The sequence below is a fragment of the Octopus sinensis genome, linkage group LG20 (genome assembly GCF_006345805.1).
Source record: "Octopus sinensis linkage group LG20, ASM634580v1, whole genome shotgun sequence".
Lineage (NCBI taxonomy): Eukaryota > Metazoa > Mollusca > Cephalopoda > Octopoda > Octopodidae > Octopus > Octopus sinensis.
The window spans coordinates 14,504,048-14,523,293 of NC_043016.1; the positions used below are offsets into that span (position 1 = coordinate 14,504,048).

Consider the following 19,246-nt stretch of genomic DNA (forward strand, 5'->3'; position numbering starts at 1 on the left):
TGTGGAGGTGCAATGGCCCAGTGATTAGGGCAGCAGACTCATGGTCATAGGATCGTGGTTTTGATTCCCAGACCAGGCATTGTGAATGTTTATTGAGCAAAAACACCTAAAGCTCCACGAGGCTCCAGCAGGGGGTGGTGGTGAACCTTGCTGTATTCTTTTATCACAACTTTCTCTCACTCTTTCTTCCTGTTTCTGTTGTACCTGTATTTCAAAGGGCCAGCCTTGTCACACTCTGTGTCACGCTGAATCCCCCCGAGAACTACGTTAAGGGTACACATGTCTGTGGAGTTCTCAGCCACTTGGATGTTAATTTTACAAGCAAGCTGTTCTGTTGATTGGATCAACTGAAACCTTCATCATCATAACCGACGGAGTACCACTACTTTTAAGGATTCTCCTGGGATTTAAGGAAATTATTTCTCTGTACATTCATACAGTTTATTGTACCTGCACATCTGCCACACGCAAAAACTTCTTTCTTTATCTTGCTCTGATACCACAGCAGAAGGCCAACTCTCTTCCTAATTAATTGAACTCTGTAATTTTCATGTTCTGGTCCACCAACTTGATACCTCTGCATTTATTTCTGTCTAAGGCATCACTTTTACCTTGACTATGGTATTGCTACATCAGTCATTGGGTATGACTCCCTCCTGTACAACCTGATTAACTATCCAGGTGACTTAACCATATCTCACTCTGTCAGATATTTTAAGCATCTCAGTGGTGACCTCTGAAGAGTGAGGGGGCTTTCCCTGTCCTCATATTCTTAATTGCTTTATCTACTAAACTACTGTTTATTTGGATTGATGGTCCTCCCGATGAAAGAAAGTTATTTTATTCCACACAGAGGGGAGAGAGAACAGTGGCTGAAGGCAGAGAAAGGGGGCTGAATGGTTGAAATAATGTGGGTAGGGATGTGATATTCTTGCAGGTGAGCACAGGGGTGGGGTAGGGAGGAATGCTTGATATGTCAGGGAGAGGGGAGGATTGACATGATCTCACATGTTCAGGCATGTCTGAGTGGTTTATAGAATATCATTTTTGCTGTGACGAACCAGAAGACCTTTGTCATCTCTGCTATAAGGCTTCACATGCCTTTTGTGTTTAGGGCCCCTGTGGTTTCAGTACCATGGAATCTGCCTTTCACTTGGAGTTAGAGAGAGTGAGAGACCTTTTGTTGCCAACAGAAGCAATAACCCTCAGAACTTTCTCCATTCTGTTCTTATTCTAGTGTAGCAGTGATTCAAAACCTAACTGCTAGATACTCAATCAGGCATTGTAAGTGAATCAACATAGTTTCACACAACTGGTCAATAAATTGACCGATTTGTGTGAGACTCTTAATTGTTCTAGAATAAAACATCTTGTTCCCTATAAAAACTGTTTTGATACTTTAACTTATTACATAGTGTTGAAGGCTGTTGGCTGATTCACATGCCTCCACTCTTGCTATGTAGATGGTTTCAAACATTTATGCAGACAACTCCAGATTGTTAGACAGACCTGTTCTGAATGTTCATACAATGTCTCATAAGTTGTTTCTTCAGACACAGTGCCGTTTCTCTCTCTCATTGTCTGCAAATTTTTATGTTGTTCACTGTATAACAGTGAGTTACCACTTTTATAAGGGTGATATTATCTTATTTATATGGTTTCGACTTGGAAGAGATAATAAATACAGATGGTTATAGAGTGGGAATCTATAGTGATAAACACATTACTTATAACTTAATTATAAGTATTATCACAATACATAAATCTTAACTCAGGCTGCATAAATGCCGTGATGAATTATACGCACCAAGATGCTGAATGTCCAGCCAAGCAATAGAAATTTCTATTGGGTCTGCGTTGAAACATGAGGCCTAGCATTGTTCTGAAGGATGATGACACTCTTCTGATTGGTCAGTTCTGGACATTTTTCATCAATTGCTTCCTTTAACCGAGAAGAATAATTGTCTGAATTCAATTTCTGATTTTTGTGGAAGCTGCTTGTAATACACAATGATCTTCCACTCTCACCACACACACACACACACACACACACACACACGCGCGCGCAGAGCATCACCTTCTGCAGATACTGACCTGCTTTTGATGTGATTTAAAACTTATTCATTTTGTTTCCTTCAGGAACTTTTTAACTCCACATTGTTGTAAATAATCCATCTTTTACCACTTGATATTATTCTCTTCAAAAATGGATTTTTTTTTGTGTTAGAACAGAGAACCTCAAATGGAAATGCTGTCTATTAAATTTTTTTGTTAAACTATGAGGTACCTAAACATCAAAGCAATTCATGTATCCAATGCCTTATGAGATATGAGATATGTGGAACATCTCTGTGATTCGATTTGGTCATCACCCATAACTGTAGGCCTGCTGGAACACTCAGTCTTCCAGATCAAAATCTTCACCCCTAAACCTAGTGGACCACTTACAAGCAATTCTCTCAGCTGTAATGCCATCTTCATAAACTGCACATATCTTACTTGCTGTTTGAACAGTGTTGTTTCCTTTCATCTTCCATTTCCACTTTTAATGGTAAAAACAGTAGAAATGAACTGTCCACACAATAATCATACAGGAAGACCTGTTGAAATATCATTTTTCACAAAGTATAAATGTCTTATACCTCTGTACTTTTCATTGTTCAATACTCCAGGTTGTTCTGTACTTCATTGTTCTGTACTTTATTGTTCTGTACTGTAGGTTGATTCCCTCTGTGTCAATAATTTCCACAACAAACGGAAATATTTTACAGTGTAGTGTCTTTTTCATCAAAAACCCATTCTCTTCATTCAAATAATCAAAATACATTTGCATGATATATATATGAAGAGAGATTCTTCTCAAGCATGACATATTGTCAAAGATCTTGGGTCATATATTAACTCTGTGAGGCCCAATGTTCAAAGGGTGCTTTTTAGGTGCCAGTTATGCAATACCAGCATTAGCCACAACTAAGATTTCACTTGGCCTGACGAGTCTTATCAAGCACAGCAAATCACCAAAGGTCTCTGCCACTTGTCATCATCTGTGTATAGCCCAACATTCAAAGATCATGCTCCACCACCTTGTTCCATGTCTTTCTGGGTCTACCACTTCCACACAGGTTTCCTCCACAATTAAAGATTGGCACTTTTTTTACACAGCTGTCCTTGACTTTGAATATATATAACTATGTTAAATTCTCTGTTATACTTTATCGAAACAATACTTTATTTCAAAGAGGCTAACCTGATTCTTTTCACTGTACAGTTAGAGAATATCATCTTTACAGTTAAAGGAATATTATAAAAATTTTAGGTAATATGGATCCTTTCTTTTATTGCAGGCGGGAACCAGCGTCGCTGATTGAACCTCCAAATTCTAGAACAGATATGCAAAAATACGAAGAAGAACTTAGGAAAATCCAACCAAAAGCTGTTCGCCACTTATTTCTTATACGACATGGCCAATATCTTACGAGACAAACTGAAGACTATTTAAATATTTTAACACCTTTAGGTTGGTATCTACTTTTGTTGGTAGTATTTAGTAAGGGTTTTATGTCCTTTAAAGCATAAGAGAGAAAGAGAGTGAGAGAGATAATGAGTTCTGATTAGTGTGGTTAATTGGTCAGTGTGCAGTTTCAACTTTTGAAGGGTAACTGGCACTCCATTGGTTACGACGACGACGAGGGTTGCAGTGGATTTGATCAGCGGAACAATCTTCTTGTGAAATTAACATGGAGGTAGCTGAGTACTCCATTGGCACCCTTAACACAATTCTCAGGGAGATTAAGCATGACACAGAGTGTGACTAGGCTGGTCCTTTGGAATACGGATGCTACTCACTTTTGCCAGCTCAATGGACTGCAGCAAAGTGAAATAAAGTGTCTTGCTCAAGGACACAATGTGTCACCAGGAATTGAACTTGCGACCTTTATTATCAATGCCCTAACCACTAAGCTACGTGCCTTCTCTGAAAATTAACAATCGACCGCTGATCTATCAACTCTTTCCTGTTCATGCATGTCTTCCCTATCTATATCTTCACCAAAACAGTCACTATTTCCATCTATCCTTCCCTCCCCACCCACTGAACATACCATAATACACTGACACCCTACATACACAGCCACATAATTCAAAATTAAATTCTTGTGGAGATAGGCATGTTTAAATGGGACATGCTTTTGATAGATCTTGATTACCTCTGCAAACATATGTATGTGTAAATTATATATATATATAGTTAATCCAAACAAGAAAGCACAAAAAAGCACAACAACGCGAGGACGTGGAACAAATATAGTATTATTGGATGCTCAGGAAAGAAGGAGGGTTTAACGTTTCGAGCGGAGCTCTTCGTCGGAAACATAGGAGAAGGAAAGATCCAGAGAAGGGAAGACAGAGGAAAAAAATCGCCAACGGTACACACGCGGTCACAATATATATATCATCATCATCATCATCATCATCGTTTAATGTCCGCTTTCCATGCTGGCATGGGTTGGATGGTTTGACTGAGGATTGGCGAGCCAGAAGGCTGCACCAGGCTCCAATCTATCTGGCAAAGTTTCTACAGCTGGATGCCCTTCCTAATTCCAACCACTCTGAGAGTGTAGTGGGTGCTTTTACATTCCACTGGCACGAGGGCAAGTCTGGCGGTTCTGGCAACGACTATACTCAAAAGGTGTTTTGTATGTGCTACCTGCATGGGAGCCAGTCTGGCGGCACTGGCAACGACCACACTTGAATGTTGTTTTACACATGCCACCGGCACATGTGCCAGTAAGGCGACGCTGGCAATGATCATGCTTGAATGGTGCTTTTCACGAGTCACCAGCATGGGAGCCAATCCATGGCCCTGGCAACAATCACGCATGGATGTGCTTTTAACATTCCACTGGCATAAGTGCCAATCAGGCAGTACTGTCATTGGCCACGTCAGCGATTTTGATTTCACTTGCCTCAGTAGGTCTTCACAAGCAAAGTTTATTGTCCAGTGAATGAGGGGTACTCATAAATGTGCTGGTTACAACCCATGCTCAGATGTGCTTTTAATGTTCCATTGGCACAGGTGCCAATCAGGTGGTACTGTCACTGGCCACGTCAGCAATTTTGATTTTGATTTTGAATTTGATTTCACTTGCCTCATTAGGTCTTTGCAAGCAAAATTTATTGTCCAATAAAGGAGGGGTCTTCATAAGTGGGCTGGTTACACCCACTGGTATAGGCCATGGGCTATGGTCTCACTTGGCTTGTTGGTTCTTTTCAAGCACAGTATATCTCCGTAGGTCTCGATCACTAGTCATTGCCTTGGTAAGGCCCAATGTTCAAAGGTGGTGCTTCACCACCTCATCCCAGCTCTTCCTGGGCCTATTTCTTCCTCAGGTTCCCGCAACTGATAGGATGCGACACTTTTTCAAACAGCTGTCCTCCTTCATTCGTAACACATGACCATACCAGCACAGTTGTCTCTCTTGCACACCACATCTGATGCTTCTCAGGTCCAATTTTTCTCTCGGGGCAATTACACTCTGTCGAGTATGCACACTGACACTACACATCCATCGGATCATACTGGCTTCATTCCTTGCAAGCTTACGCATGTCCTCAGCAATCATGGCCCATGTTTCACTGCCATGTATCATGGCTGTTCGTACACATGCATCATACAGTCTGAGCGAGAGGCCTTTTGTCACAAGCAGAGGTAGGAGCTCTCTGAACTTTGCCCAGCCTATTCTTATTCTAGCTGCTACACTTTCAGAGCATCCACCCCTGCTACTGACTAGGTCCCCTGGGTAATGGAAGCTATCAACTACTTCCAGTTTTTCTCCTTGGAATGTGACGGAAGCTGTTCTCTGCACATCTTCAGTGTTTATTGCTCCTGAGCATCTGCCACACACAAAACCTATCTTCTCAGTTTGCCTTCCTTTGATATTGCTGCACCTCTTATGTGTCCATAGCTTACACTGGGTACATCTTATGGAGTTTCTACTGACACTTTTTCTACAGATCTAGCAGGGCCATCCACCAATATATATTAGTAGAGATACCCAGCATTACTTGGGATTAAAATGGTATAATTTGTACATATATTACAGTCATGATGAAACATGTGATACGGGTAAGTGCAGCATTGATGATAAAACGTATGTGGAGTAAATGATGGGTTAATTTGACTAAGCGACATATCATGCGTCCATTTGGAGGATTCCAGGCCCTAACCTGTCATGGAAAATTGGGAGTGGGGGGTATGTGATTTTTGAACGCACTGAAAAGCTGTCAGTGGATGTAATCTCTTTTGCGGCGGTTGACAGTTGAATGAATATAGGTGTAATGGAAATATTGTATGTAAATGGGTATTTTCGAGAAAGGGGCTGCAATGGGAGACGGCAACGGGGAAGTGAACTGTTGAAATGTTGCAGAAGGCGAAGGGTTGACATTGGATTGCTGGTGTTGCTGTAGAATAAGAAACATAATCTGAGCCTATGCAGTCACAGGAGAAGAATGTAGTTATGGATAACTTGAAGAAATAATGCATAATGGCTTACCGAGCAGTCGGTGGGAGTAATTGGAGAAAATGCTTTGGTACTGAAGTCCATGCAGGAAACTGCTTTGTTGGTGCAGTCTTTGGGTTTGTTGGTATTTTGCCAAAATGGTATCCATCTTCACCATTCACAAAGAACAGTGGATACCAGAGCGTATCGTGGGGTGTAGTAATTCCTACAAAACCTCTTGGTAAACAATATTCTTTGTTTTCCCCTTTCAGAACAAATGTAAATAGATTTACAAACATTGGTCCAATATCTTCTCCTCCATGAGGCCTAACATCCTCTTATTGGTCCTGAGTACTTCCTCTCATCTCTTCTTGGGTCTCCTTCTTCCACAGTTCCATCTGCTTTAAGCAATCAGCATTTCTTTACTCAGCTGTCTTCATTCATAAGCATCATATATGTCCAAACCAACACAGTCCTCTCTCACTCACATGCTGCATCTTATTCCTCTTATGCCCAACTTTTCTCTCAGCCCTTTTACACTTTGTTGCACATGCACACTGATGTTGCGTATCCATCAGAACGTACTAGCTTCTTATCATTTAATAATATGTTTATTATATTGGTCCATCCCATAAATAATGCAGTATTTTTATAGTTCTTATATTTTTCAAAGTTCTTTTTTAATCTAAAATATACTCTCCTTCATTTTCTACAATGCTCTTCCCTCTATCTGGTACACTTGCAAGGCTCCTCTTTCAAAATTCATTTGTCCGTGATGAAAAATATTTCTCCAGTACTGTTCTGACTTTGTCTACAGAGTTTGTATTTTCTCCATCCAAATGATTTGGAAGACTGTGAAATCAATGATAATCAGATGGGGCATTGTCTGGCGAATATGGTGGGTGGGGCATCATTTCCCATTCAAACTGCTCCAGCCGTTGGAATGTCATCCTCGTTGTATGTGGCTGAGTATTATCCTGATGGAAGAATACCTTTTGTCCTGAAACCAAAGACGGTCGTTTTCCCTCTAGCAATGAATGGTTGAATGACCAAATCCAAGCCTCTCTGCTAGTTCCTTAACAGTTACAATAGGATTTTGTTCCACCAGGGTTTGCAGGACATCCTTGTTGAGCTCTACAGATCTTCCAGGATGAGACTTGTCTTCTAGGCTATAGTTTCCGGCTCAGAATTTCTGGAACCACTCTTGACACTAGTTTACACTTATTGTCCGATCCCCATATACTGCATTGTTGTTTTTATTGAACTCATAAAGCAAAATATGCCAAATATGCTCCTTTGTCACTTCCATTATAGGTTTGAAAAAATAACTGTTAAAATCGAACTGCACTCTTCAAAACTTGCACTAAGAATAAGTCAAAGGTAAATTACTACCTGATTTTATAGCAAGTTGATGCAGGTAGTTTATCCTGTCCCTCTCTGACTTCTAGTTCATGCAATTGAAAAAACTACATTATTTATGGGATGACCCAATATTTGTTAGATTTTATATCTTACTAAGAAAGATCTTTTTAAATTATCAGTAGATTATTTTCACTTTAATTTTTTCTTTCTGTATATCTTTTCTTGCGATTTATATTATACAAATATTACTTCCATTTTTTTTTTATATGTATTTTCATTGATAATTTGTCTTTTATGGATTCTTAAAGGGATAGGTTGCATGTAAGCTTTTGGTATTCATTGAGGGTCTGGAACGAACTACCCCTTAATCCATATGTTTTGATTTTAAGTTGCAAGCATGGCTGTGTGGTAAGAAGTTTGCTTCCCATCCACATGCGTTTGGGTTCAGTCCCACTGCTTGACGCCTGAACGAAGCCCATTAACTGAATCTCAAAGTGCATAAAGCTCGAAATAATGATATGTAACTATTAGGTTGAGAAACCCTTTTTTGGATAGAAAAGGGAGATATGGGTTCATGTCCCTTGGTTGGTTTTTGACTTTTTTTCTACTCAAAACGGTTTTTCAACCTGATATTTTCATGTTACTATTTATAGCATTTATGCTTCAAGATCCAGTTTTTCAAAATGAATTAGTGGCTCTCGTGGCTTCTGATCTTAACTGATTGGAAGTGTTATCATGCACGTTTTGTCTTGGTATAAAAGATGGGCTACAGCAAATATTCTGCTCAATACCACAGATTTGCTTGACAATTGTTTGACCTTAACCAGTTGAACATATTCCTTAGTGGCTGACGATATGTGCATCTCTGATCACGAGCAGAAGTAGTGGGGGAGCATCATAGCCATGTGTTGAGAGGGATTCTTTGGGGTTTGAATAATTCACCTCTGGAAACATGGGTGGTTCTTTCAACATCCTTAAACAACCCTTATTCAGGGACCTTTTGAGCGGGATGGGCTACTCAACCTGAAGAAAATTCTAACTGGGCCCCACCTGCAAGGTCATGTGCTGTTTATCTTGATATGAGATCACCATGTCGTGCACATTTGGCTGTGATGCATGTGCCTAGTGTACCCTTATCAGACGGGTAGTCATGATGGGTATACTGTGCTTCGTATATTTTACCCCAGTGTCACTTTGATGGCATGCTCTGCTCTCTCACTCAATAATAATAATAATAATAATATTCATAATCCTTTCTACTAAAGGCACAAGGCCTGAAATTTGAGGAGAAGAGATTAGTCGGTTGCATCAACCCCAGTGTTTCACTGGTACTTAATTTTTCAACCCCCAAAAGAATGAAAGGCAAAGTTATTCTTGGCAGAATTTGAACTCAGAACATAAAGACATGAAATATCGCTAAGCATTTCATCCAGAGTGCTAATGATTCTGCCAGCTTGCTGTTTTAAAACCTAAAGATGGATGGAACACCTCTAAGCATTTTCCCCAGTTTGCTAATGATTCTGCCAGTTTGCCCTTAATAATAATAGAACAGTATTTTTAATTAGCAATTATATTCTTTTTCTTTTTACTCTTAGGGGAAGAACAAGCACTTATGACTGGACGTCGTCTCCTAGAACTTAAAATTCCCTTTACAAGGATTGTTTCATCAACTATGATGCGTGCAGACCAAACAGCTAAAATTGTACACCAATTCTTTCCTGATTTGCGCTTGGAATATAGCGACCTTCTCCGAGAAGGAATGCCAATACCACCTGAACCGGCACGTACAAGCTGGAGACCTGAATGGAAGGTGATTATATTTTGAAAATTCTTTTAATGAACTCATTTAAAAAACACCAACCGAACCATAGGTTTGGCTATACACACACACAGACACACAGACACACATCTAAAAAATAGACACCATCATTTTTTTTAAAGATTTATTTCTACAAAGAAAATAACATCATTTGATGCATCTAAATATTTAATCTAGGATTTAATGTAGCAGGCATGTTTTAACCTGTTTGTGTATTGTACTAACGAGTAGTGTTTGCACTAATAAAATGGTATAATGAGGGGCATCTAGTTAAATTGTGAGACATCTGTATCGATCAGTTTGAAACCTTCTCATGAGTTTCTTTGAATTTTCTTCAATTACTTCAATATATAATAGTTCGGTTGTTGAAATAGAATTAAGCTGATTTAATTTAATCAGGCTCCAGTCTGATCTGGCAGTGTTTCTACAGCTGGATGCCCTTCCTAATGCCAACCACTCCGCGAGTGTAGTAAATTTATCCTATCGGAGATGTGTAAATTTACTACACTCGCGGAATGGTTGGCGTTAGGAAGGGCATCCAGCTGTAGAAACACTGCCAGATCAGACTGGAGCCTGGTGCAGCCCCTGGCTTCCCACACCCCGGTCGAACCGTCCAACCCGTGCTAGCGCGGAAAACGGACGTTAAATGATGATGATGATGATGAATTTAATTTATATTCAATTCGTTTTTTAAAATACTGATTTAGATTATTTTTGTTTTTGTTTCTAAGTTAGAGGCTTTAGTAAAGTTTGCTATTGTTTGTTGGTTGCATTTTTATATCACCAAAATAAAAATTTTCACACTTGCCTCCAGTAGAGTAGTTGAAATAACAAGGATTGAACTAATGACCGTGTAGTCAGTAATTCATTAGTTTACATTATTCTAAACCGTTGATTGATTAGATATTCATCATATACTTGCACTCAAGCAGTGATTATATATATATAAGCAATGCAGTTAGAACTGGCCTTCTGGGTGTGCTTTTACCATTTAAACCAGCCATATCCAGCCCAGATATTCTACCATTTTTAATGCTGAAACCAGCCAGATTTGGTCTTTCTCACCTACTCTGCAATGTCATTCTAAAATTAAACAATTATATTGTTAAAATCTTGAAGCTGCAAAATGGTGCATGATTGAATATTAAAACATGAATATGTAAGCATTACATTTGACAGAATAAACGGCAAATGCTAAAGATTAATTTGTTTGATTGATATTCCCTGCACTTTGGTGGGACCTTGTTTATCGCATGCTGTCTGAGCACATTGTTACTTTGTTCTTGTATGTTAGTAGGTCATTGTGGTAGTCGCAATGAAGATAAGAAATGTCCATGAACAAAGTAGATATGCCACACCTTGGTGTTTGAAAGTGATTGAACATTTAATAAGAATAGAGATTATGTCAGACTTTACTTTCATTTTACTTTCATGCGATCTTTCATTTTAAGTAGCTTTTTAGTTTCATTCTGCAGTATGTTTGTGAGTGTGCAATGTCTACAGCCAGTGGTGAAGTGGTCTTTAACTGATTTGTGATTTATTGTGGAGACACCGGGATCCATAAGAGGACTGACACAAGCAAAGATTGGGCTGAGGTATTCTATTTCATGCTAGCCATACTGCGTTCTGTGTGAACATTTGAGCCAGCTGACGGTTGTAGAAGGATGTACAAGGAAGAAATTGCAGGAAGGAAATGGCGTAGTAGTTAGTTAGCTTTGGATTTGGCATGTTGGGTGGACAATATGAGGAAGATGTGCTTGATTGGAGATAGCACAAGGGCCAGTAGCTTTGAAGAGCTGAGGGTATCAGATGCTGTAGAAAAAGCAGAGAATGAAGACTGTAATGTCATTGGGCTAAATGTTGGTGAGTGGCCTTCCTTTGGATGAGGTAAGATGTCAGTGTGTGTAGCAGCGGCGGCAGCAGCACACCCCTGATGCAGGAGCGGTCTTCCATTGCAGTTCTCATCTGAATATTGCAGAAATGGAGAAATGAGGAGTGGAAATATTTTCAGACTCTGCGAGTGAATGCTTTGTATTTTAAATGCTTCCAACATCCTTAGTTTTTACATTTCAAAACCTTCACTTGATACATTTAAATTTTTGATGTTGATCAAAAGCAATTAATATTTGGATTCTTTGTTCCTTCTAGTTCTTAGCTGATGGTCCCAGAATAGAAGCAGCATTCCAAGAATATTTCCACCGTGCTAATATCGACCAGAAAGACGATAGCTACGAAATATTAGTGTGCCATGCTAATGTCATCCGATATTTTGTATGTCGGTAGGTGTAACTTTATTTTATTTCCTTCTGTTTTACTTTTGTTTTTTGTATAAATTTTGTTTTCAGCTTTCAATTTAGGGTGGATATTGAAGTGTGGTTAATGTCTAAGACACTGAATCCTCTTTGAGCATCAGAGTATTTTGTGCTTGCTCAGTTTCTCTGAAACATCTTGCCCATTCTTTTTTGGTACTTTCTTTCAGCTCATTCTTGCTGTATGGAAGCTAAGAAGGCTCTCAGCACCAGAGATTTTTATTTCATTAAATGCAGGAGAGGCATCCATAATCTTTCTAGACATGTCAGGTTGATGTGATTCTTATCTAAATTGAAGAGAGAGAGAGAGTATATATGTAAGCATGTATCTCTCTCTCTCTCTCTCTCTCTCTCTCTCTCTCTCTCTCTCTCTCTTAGACTGATTGGAATTGGTGTTAATGTGACATAGTTTCCTGTGGAATATTTGCAAATTATTCAGCTACAGTATTCAGACATGGCTGTGTGGTTAAGAAGTTTGCTTCCCAACCATGTGGTTTCAAGTTCAATCCTACTGTATGGCACATTAAACAAGTGTCTTCTTCAATAGTCTTGTGCTGTCCAAAGCCTTGTGAGTGGATTTGATAAACAGAAACTGAAAGAAACCCATATGTATGTGTTTGTGTGTGTGTCTTTGTATCACTGCTTGACAACTGGTATTGGTGTGTTTACATCTCGGTAACTTAGCCGTTCAGCAAAAGAGACTGATAGAGTAAGTACCAGGCTTTTAAAAAAATGAGCACTGAGGTCAAATTGTTTGAATAAAATTCAAGGCAGTGCTCCAGCATGGCTGCTCTCCAAGTAAAAGGTAAGCACACACACGCGCACACATTTAGATAAGGATAGTTATGACCTGTCTGTTGGGTTACCCAGGGTTTTGCGTCCATAAAGCACTTTACATCATCTTATCAGACCCCAATGACCAGTGGTCTATACAAGCACCTTTATCTACTCTACTACTCTATAATTTAGAGTGTTCTCTTTCTGATTTCTGATTTACTGACATATATATATATATATATATATATATATATATATATATATATATATATATATATATATATATATATACATATATATATCATCATCATCATTTAGCGTCCGCTTTCCATGCTAGCATGGGTTGGACGGTTCGACTGGGGTCTGGGAAGCCAGAAGGCTGCATCAGGCCCAGTCCAATCTGGCAGTGTTTCTACAGCTTGATGCCCTTCCTAACGCCAACCACTCCGTGAGTGTAGTTGGTGCTTTTTATGTGCCACCGGCATGAAAGCCAGTCAAGGTGGCGCAGGCATCGGCCACGTTCGGATGGTGCATTTTACGTGCCACCGGCACATGTATCGTAACTACAATTTCTATTTGATATTTATTTTGATGTTGATGTACTTGACTGAATAGGTCTCCTCAAGAACAGCGGGTCACTCTACGATCCAAGGTTAGCACAGCAGGTCGTTCTGCAATCCAAGGTACTTTGAATGGGCTGGGGCTATGCGAAACTGGTGCAGGAAGCAGCCCGAGTCTTTGCAGTCACAGCATATCTGCAGAGATCTCGGTGTTTCTTCATTGTCTCTGTGAAGCCCAGCATTTGAAGGTCATGCTTGACTACCTCATTCCATGTCTTCCTGGGTCTATTTGGTGATGGAAAGAGGAAAAATACAAGTATATATATGTTTTTATTAACAATTGGCAGAAATTAGAGTGACTGAAAGGCTAAGAGTTTCCTATGTTGGCACTTATTCAGGACTCAAAATTACGATCTTATGATCATGAATGAAATGTCCTTACCACTAAGCTACACACCTTCACAGATGTGTTAAACAAGGAAATCATTTTGTGCGTGTGTGTGTTTGTGCGTGCGCTTATGTGTGTGCGTGCGTGTATACATGCATGCATGCATGTTTATTTGTGTTTTGTTTGTCTCGCTGTATTGTTTGACAATAGGTGCTGTTTCGTTTCGGCCCTATAACTGAAAAGTTTAGCAAAGTCTATCTTAGAAGACTGAAAAAAAAAGTACACATGGAAGTCAGTTTGTTCGAGAAAACCATTCAGGGTGGTGCCCCAACATGGCCACTGTCCAATGACTGAAACAAAAAATAAAGAAAAAAGATAACACGCACTACCTAGTGTGAAAAATTACTAAAGAATTTTTCGCCATTTGTTTTGTACCGAATAAAAAAAATGTAGCTGAAGGGAGATAATATTAACTTCCTGAATGATTATTTCCCTTATGTTGTACACTTTGCTAATCGCTGGTGTGTGTGTGTGTGTGTGTGTGTGTGTATGTGTGTAGGCGCGGGCGTGACTGCGTGTTATAGGTTTCATATTCTGTTCCACTACATGAATGACACCTTGGGCAAGTGTATTTTACTTTATGTGGATCAAAATTATACAAATGACAAAAAACAAATAGGCGAGGGAGCAATAAACAGGCTTTGACACACAAGGAAAATTGAAGAAATCTTTGACAACCCCGGGCTGACCAAAGCATAGATGGAAACAGAAAGAAGCTCCTTGTATGTGTGTGCGTTTGTGGTTTTCTTTTACCACTATTTGACAACTGGTGTTGGTTTGTTTTTGTCTACCATAACTTGGCAGTTCGGCAAAAGAGATTGATAGAATAAGTAACTGGATTTACAAAGTAAGGACATGGAACGATTCGTTGAAGGCAGTGCTCCAGCATGACCACAGTCCAATGGCTGAAACAGGTAAAGGATAAAAGATATATACACATGCGTATATACCCTGGAAAGTCAATCAGAGCCATTGCAAAGGATCTCAAGGTTTCAGAATGGTACCATCAGAAGAGTTGTGCATAAGGACATCTGGTGTAAGTTGTATATAATGCGGAAGGGTCAGTTTATGTCGGATGTGACAAAAGAGAACTGTTTGATCCATGCAAAGACCCTGCTAAACAAGTTAAAAAAGAAGTTGGAATTTTTTTTTTTTTTTTCTGGTGTAAAATGTTCAGTGAAGACCCAAAGGTAAACTGAAGGAACGACAGAAACCGAAATGAGGTTTTCAGGGTCAACCAGCGACTGGGATGGTTCTAGGAGCTGTCAGTAATGAGGGAGATGTTGTTCCTCCTCACTGTTTTTCTCGGGGTTTATACAGAGGAGTTGGAGAAAGTTGTGAGGCCCTGGACAGACAATGTCATGAAAGCCAGTACATCTTCCAACAAGACTCTGCACTCACTCTTAAGGCTGGGACAACCCAAGCATGGCTGCATGTTGGAGTCTCCATAATCATGTTCTCCCAGATATATAGCCTCCTACTTCACCAAACCTCAATTCACTGGCCTATTATGTGTAGGGCTTAGTTGAGAGAGAGGCCAGTCAACACCCCTGTAACACCATACAATCCCTCAAGGTCGCTACAACCAGCACAATGTCTAAAATTGATGAAGATCATCTGATTCAGGCATGTCAACATATTGAAGCAGCCATCAATACTAACAATGGATTTATTGAATAAGTGTGATTCTCAAGATTATTTGTACCAAATCATTTTCAAACATAGTTTTTCTTTGATGAGTTATTCATCTTTTTCTAAATTCATACAAATGACAAAGATGGCTGTGAGTATCTGGCTATTGGATGCGCCACCCTGAACTGGAAGCATCCAAATTGGTCTTGTGGAACCTACTTCATGTTATCACACTTAGATAGACAACTTGATGGCAGACGTTGGCCTAGAATGTATCCAGGATCTAGAGGCAGTGATGATGAACTGAGAAGAGTGGGGGGATTGAATTTTGTTGCTGTGGGCTGGGTTCCAACGAAGCCATAAAAAAAATTCAAATGACCTAAAAAAAAACTGACACACCCTACACACACACAAAATATAATATATATATATGTTCGATTGCCATGCATACTAACATCCACTTTTTTCTGTCGAGGGCCTATATGCCCCAATATTAAACTGTTTTCTTCTGCCAACATATGGTGATCACTTTATAAGCTTATATAAAGAGACACCATTTCATGTTTATGTGTGTGAGTATAAATATTTGTTGTATTTACTAAAACTCCAGGCCACTCAATGTCTTGTGGGTGGATTTGTTAAAAAGACTATACAAACTCTTCACACACACACACACACACACATGACTGTTGAATTGTATCACATTAACGAGAGAGGACAGCTTAGGATATGTTGTTGATTTATGAGTTTCAGTTAGGTGATATGTTTGTTGGTGTGAATCATCATCATCATCATCATCATGGTCTTAAACTTGAGCCTGCTCATTGCTTTGTGTTCTACTGTTGCTAAATAGTTGTTAATTTTTCTTGTCAGTGGTTATTTTTTGTGGGGTGGTGCTTAAGTTTCTTTATTTTTGTTGAAAGTAGGGGTTGTAGTGATTAAAAACATGACCTCCTTATCTAGAAACATAAGTAAAATAAACACTACACTACAAAAAATAACAAATGGCAAAACAGAAAAATAATTAATAACCAGCAAAAGCGAAACACTGAACTTACACCAAGCAAGAGGCCATACACCATCAAACCATGTTATAACAGTGCTCACCTGAAGATTGCAGTTGCATGAAACTCAAGTCACAAGATAAACAATATATGTGCATGTGTGAATGTTTACACTCTGCAGATGCTCAAAAATTTGCTGAATTACAATAACTTTGTGAAGGCACATGGTGCAGTGGTTAGAGCATTGGGCTCACAATCGTGAGATGGTAAGTTTGATTTTTGGACCAGGCTGTGTGTTGTATTCTTGAGCAAGACACTTTATTTCACGCTGCTCTAGTTAACTCAGCTCTAGAAATGAGTTGCGATGTCACAGGTGTCAAAGCTGTATCGGCCTTTGCCTTTCCCTTGGATAACATCAGTGGTGTGGAGAGGGGGAGCTGATATGGATGGGGTGACTGCTGGTTTTCCATGAAAACAACCTTGCCCGGACTTGTGCCTCGGAGGGGAACTTTCTAGGTGCAATCCCATGCTCATTCATGACCGAAAGGAGTCTTTACCTTCTTTACAATTGTTTTGTAGTCATTTCCCTTCCAACAAATCATCTGGACTCAAGGCTGTTACAAAAGATGCCATGCAGTTGGATTGAACTTTGGACTCATGATTGCAAAGGGAATCTCTTCACCAGTTAGTTATATCTGCATTCATTAACAGTCAGTAGGTACCATGGTATCACACTCCCAACCAAAGTAAAGATAGTTTGCATCTCATAGTATAATATATCTAATTTGTGTTCCTGACATTTAATGCTCACTGACTCATGACACCTAACTTCAAAAATATATATCAGTGCCCCAGCATGGCCACAGCCTTAGGGCTGCTATATATAAAATAATATATTGTGTGATTGTTTGGTAAGAAGCTTGTTTCTCAACCACATGGTTACAGGTTCAGACCCACTGCGTGGCACCTTGGGCAAGTGTCTTCTACTATAGCCTCAGGTCGACCAAAGCCTTGTGAGTGGATTTGGTAGACGGAAACTGAAAGAAGCCTGTTGTATATGTGTGTGTCTGTGATTGTCCCCGACCACTGCTTAACAAGTGGTGTTGGTGTGTTTGTATCCCCTGTAACTAAAAATTGTTCAAGGCAGAGCCCCAGCCTGGCCACAGTCTATTGACTGAAACAGGAAGAAGGCAGAAAATAGCTGTTGTGAGTAATAGAACTAAAATGTGTCATTTCCTAACGATGTTGAGTTCAAGTTTCCTTTGTACCTAAACTGATGCAACCAGAAACTACTTTCTTTTTCATGGTTATTCCTGCTGACAAATCTTGGTCTCTTTTTTTCTAATACATTTGACAGCTGGTCTGTATTCAACTATGTAAATTGACGGATATTTGTCCTCATCTTGTTTGATTTTAACACAACGTTTCAGCTGATATACCCTCCAGCCTTCATCAGATGTCTTGGGGAAATTTCAAACCTGGGTTCTCATTCCTAAGGTATTTTTCGATGTTGTTATTATTATTATTATTATTTATTATTATTCAGGTCACTGCCTGGAATCAAACTCGGAATTTTCGGCTTAGTAGCCCACACTCTTAACCAGTATGCCACGGGCATATGGCGTTGTGGTTAAGAGCATGGGCTACTAACCCCAAGATTCCAAGTTCGATTCCAGGCAATGACCTGTTTAATAATAAATAATAATAATAATAATAGTAATAATAACATCGAAAAATACCTTAGGAATGAGAACCCAGGTTTGAAATTTCCCCAAGACACCTGATGAAGGCTGGAGGGTATATCAGTCAAAACGTTGTGTTAACAACAAAGAAGACGAGGACAAATATCCGTCAAATGTAAATTGAATCATAATTGAACCTAAGTGTGAAACTCCGTCTTATTTAACATTTGTCAAATCCACAATCTGGTCAGAAGTTGTCTCTCAATTATTTAATCTCTAAACAATTCTGTTTTCCTACCCCAATGGATGTACTTTTACCATGTGTAGTTTAATCATCATTTTACAAATATGGCAAAAGATAAATGTTGTTGAAGAATTCAAATTTGGAGACATCTCTGCTACACTTTCTAGAAAAATGGAAAACAATAATTTGTTATTAATATTGTTTTTTTTATCTGTTTTCAGTTATGGAAGAAAGTTTCATAAGTTAAGCTTTTTGATTTTTGTTTGCAGAAAAACTCTGAGAGAATTTTCTTGTACATTTTCAGGGCTTTACAGTTTCCACCAGAAGGTTGGATGAGAATGAGACTTTATCATGCTAGCATTACATGGATTACAATTAAACCGGATGGTAAAGTGTCACTAAAACTAGTTGGAGATGCTGGACATATACCAGCACACAAATTATCATTTTCTTAAAAGCAGTGTACTATAAAAAAAATAAATTATTCTTTTAAAGTTTGTACTAACTATTATTTCTATTTTTATTTCTATGAACATTGATTAAATTTTTTTTGTTTAAGTTTTTTTTTTCCATTATATTATCCTTCCATTATAGACCAATTTCATAACATCTTGTTTCTCTGTGAAATATATGGTATTCTCTTTTAAAAGTTTACTATTCACTGTGAAGAGAAGTTGCTTAACCCTTTCATTACAAACCCAGCTGAAACCACCTCTGGCTCTGAGTACAAATGTCTTGTTTTCATAAGTTTTGAATTAAAATCTTCCACCAAACCTTCATCACAATTTATGTTCCTAACACTAGCTTAATAGTAACTAAGTTATTTTACTAAATTCTTTGTTATATTTAAAATTAATTGAAAGAAACAGAGCATCTCAAAATAAATACAGTAATGAAAGGGTTAAAGGTTAA

General features: G+C 38.9%; 1 protein-coding gene across 1 annotated transcript in view; it reads left to right on the forward strand.

Annotated features, from left to right (window-relative positions):
• Positions 1 to 18,840, forward strand: part of LOC115222597 (serine/threonine-protein phosphatase PGAM5, mitochondrial) — a 33,838-nt gene extending 14,998 nt beyond the window's left edge. Inside the window, exons 3-6 of the mRNA XM_036511558.1 lie at positions 3,345 to 3,517; positions 9,455 to 9,669; positions 11,827 to 11,957; positions 18,639 to 18,840. Coding sequence (XP_036367451.1) covers positions 3,345 to 3,517; positions 9,455 to 9,669; positions 11,827 to 11,957; positions 18,639 to 18,789 — 670 coding nt within the window. The 3' untranslated portion in view covers positions 18,790 to 18,840. The remainder of the gene's footprint in view (positions 1 to 3,344; positions 3,518 to 9,454; positions 9,670 to 11,826; positions 11,958 to 18,638) is intronic.
• Positions 18,841 to 19,246: the final 406 nt, after the last annotated feature.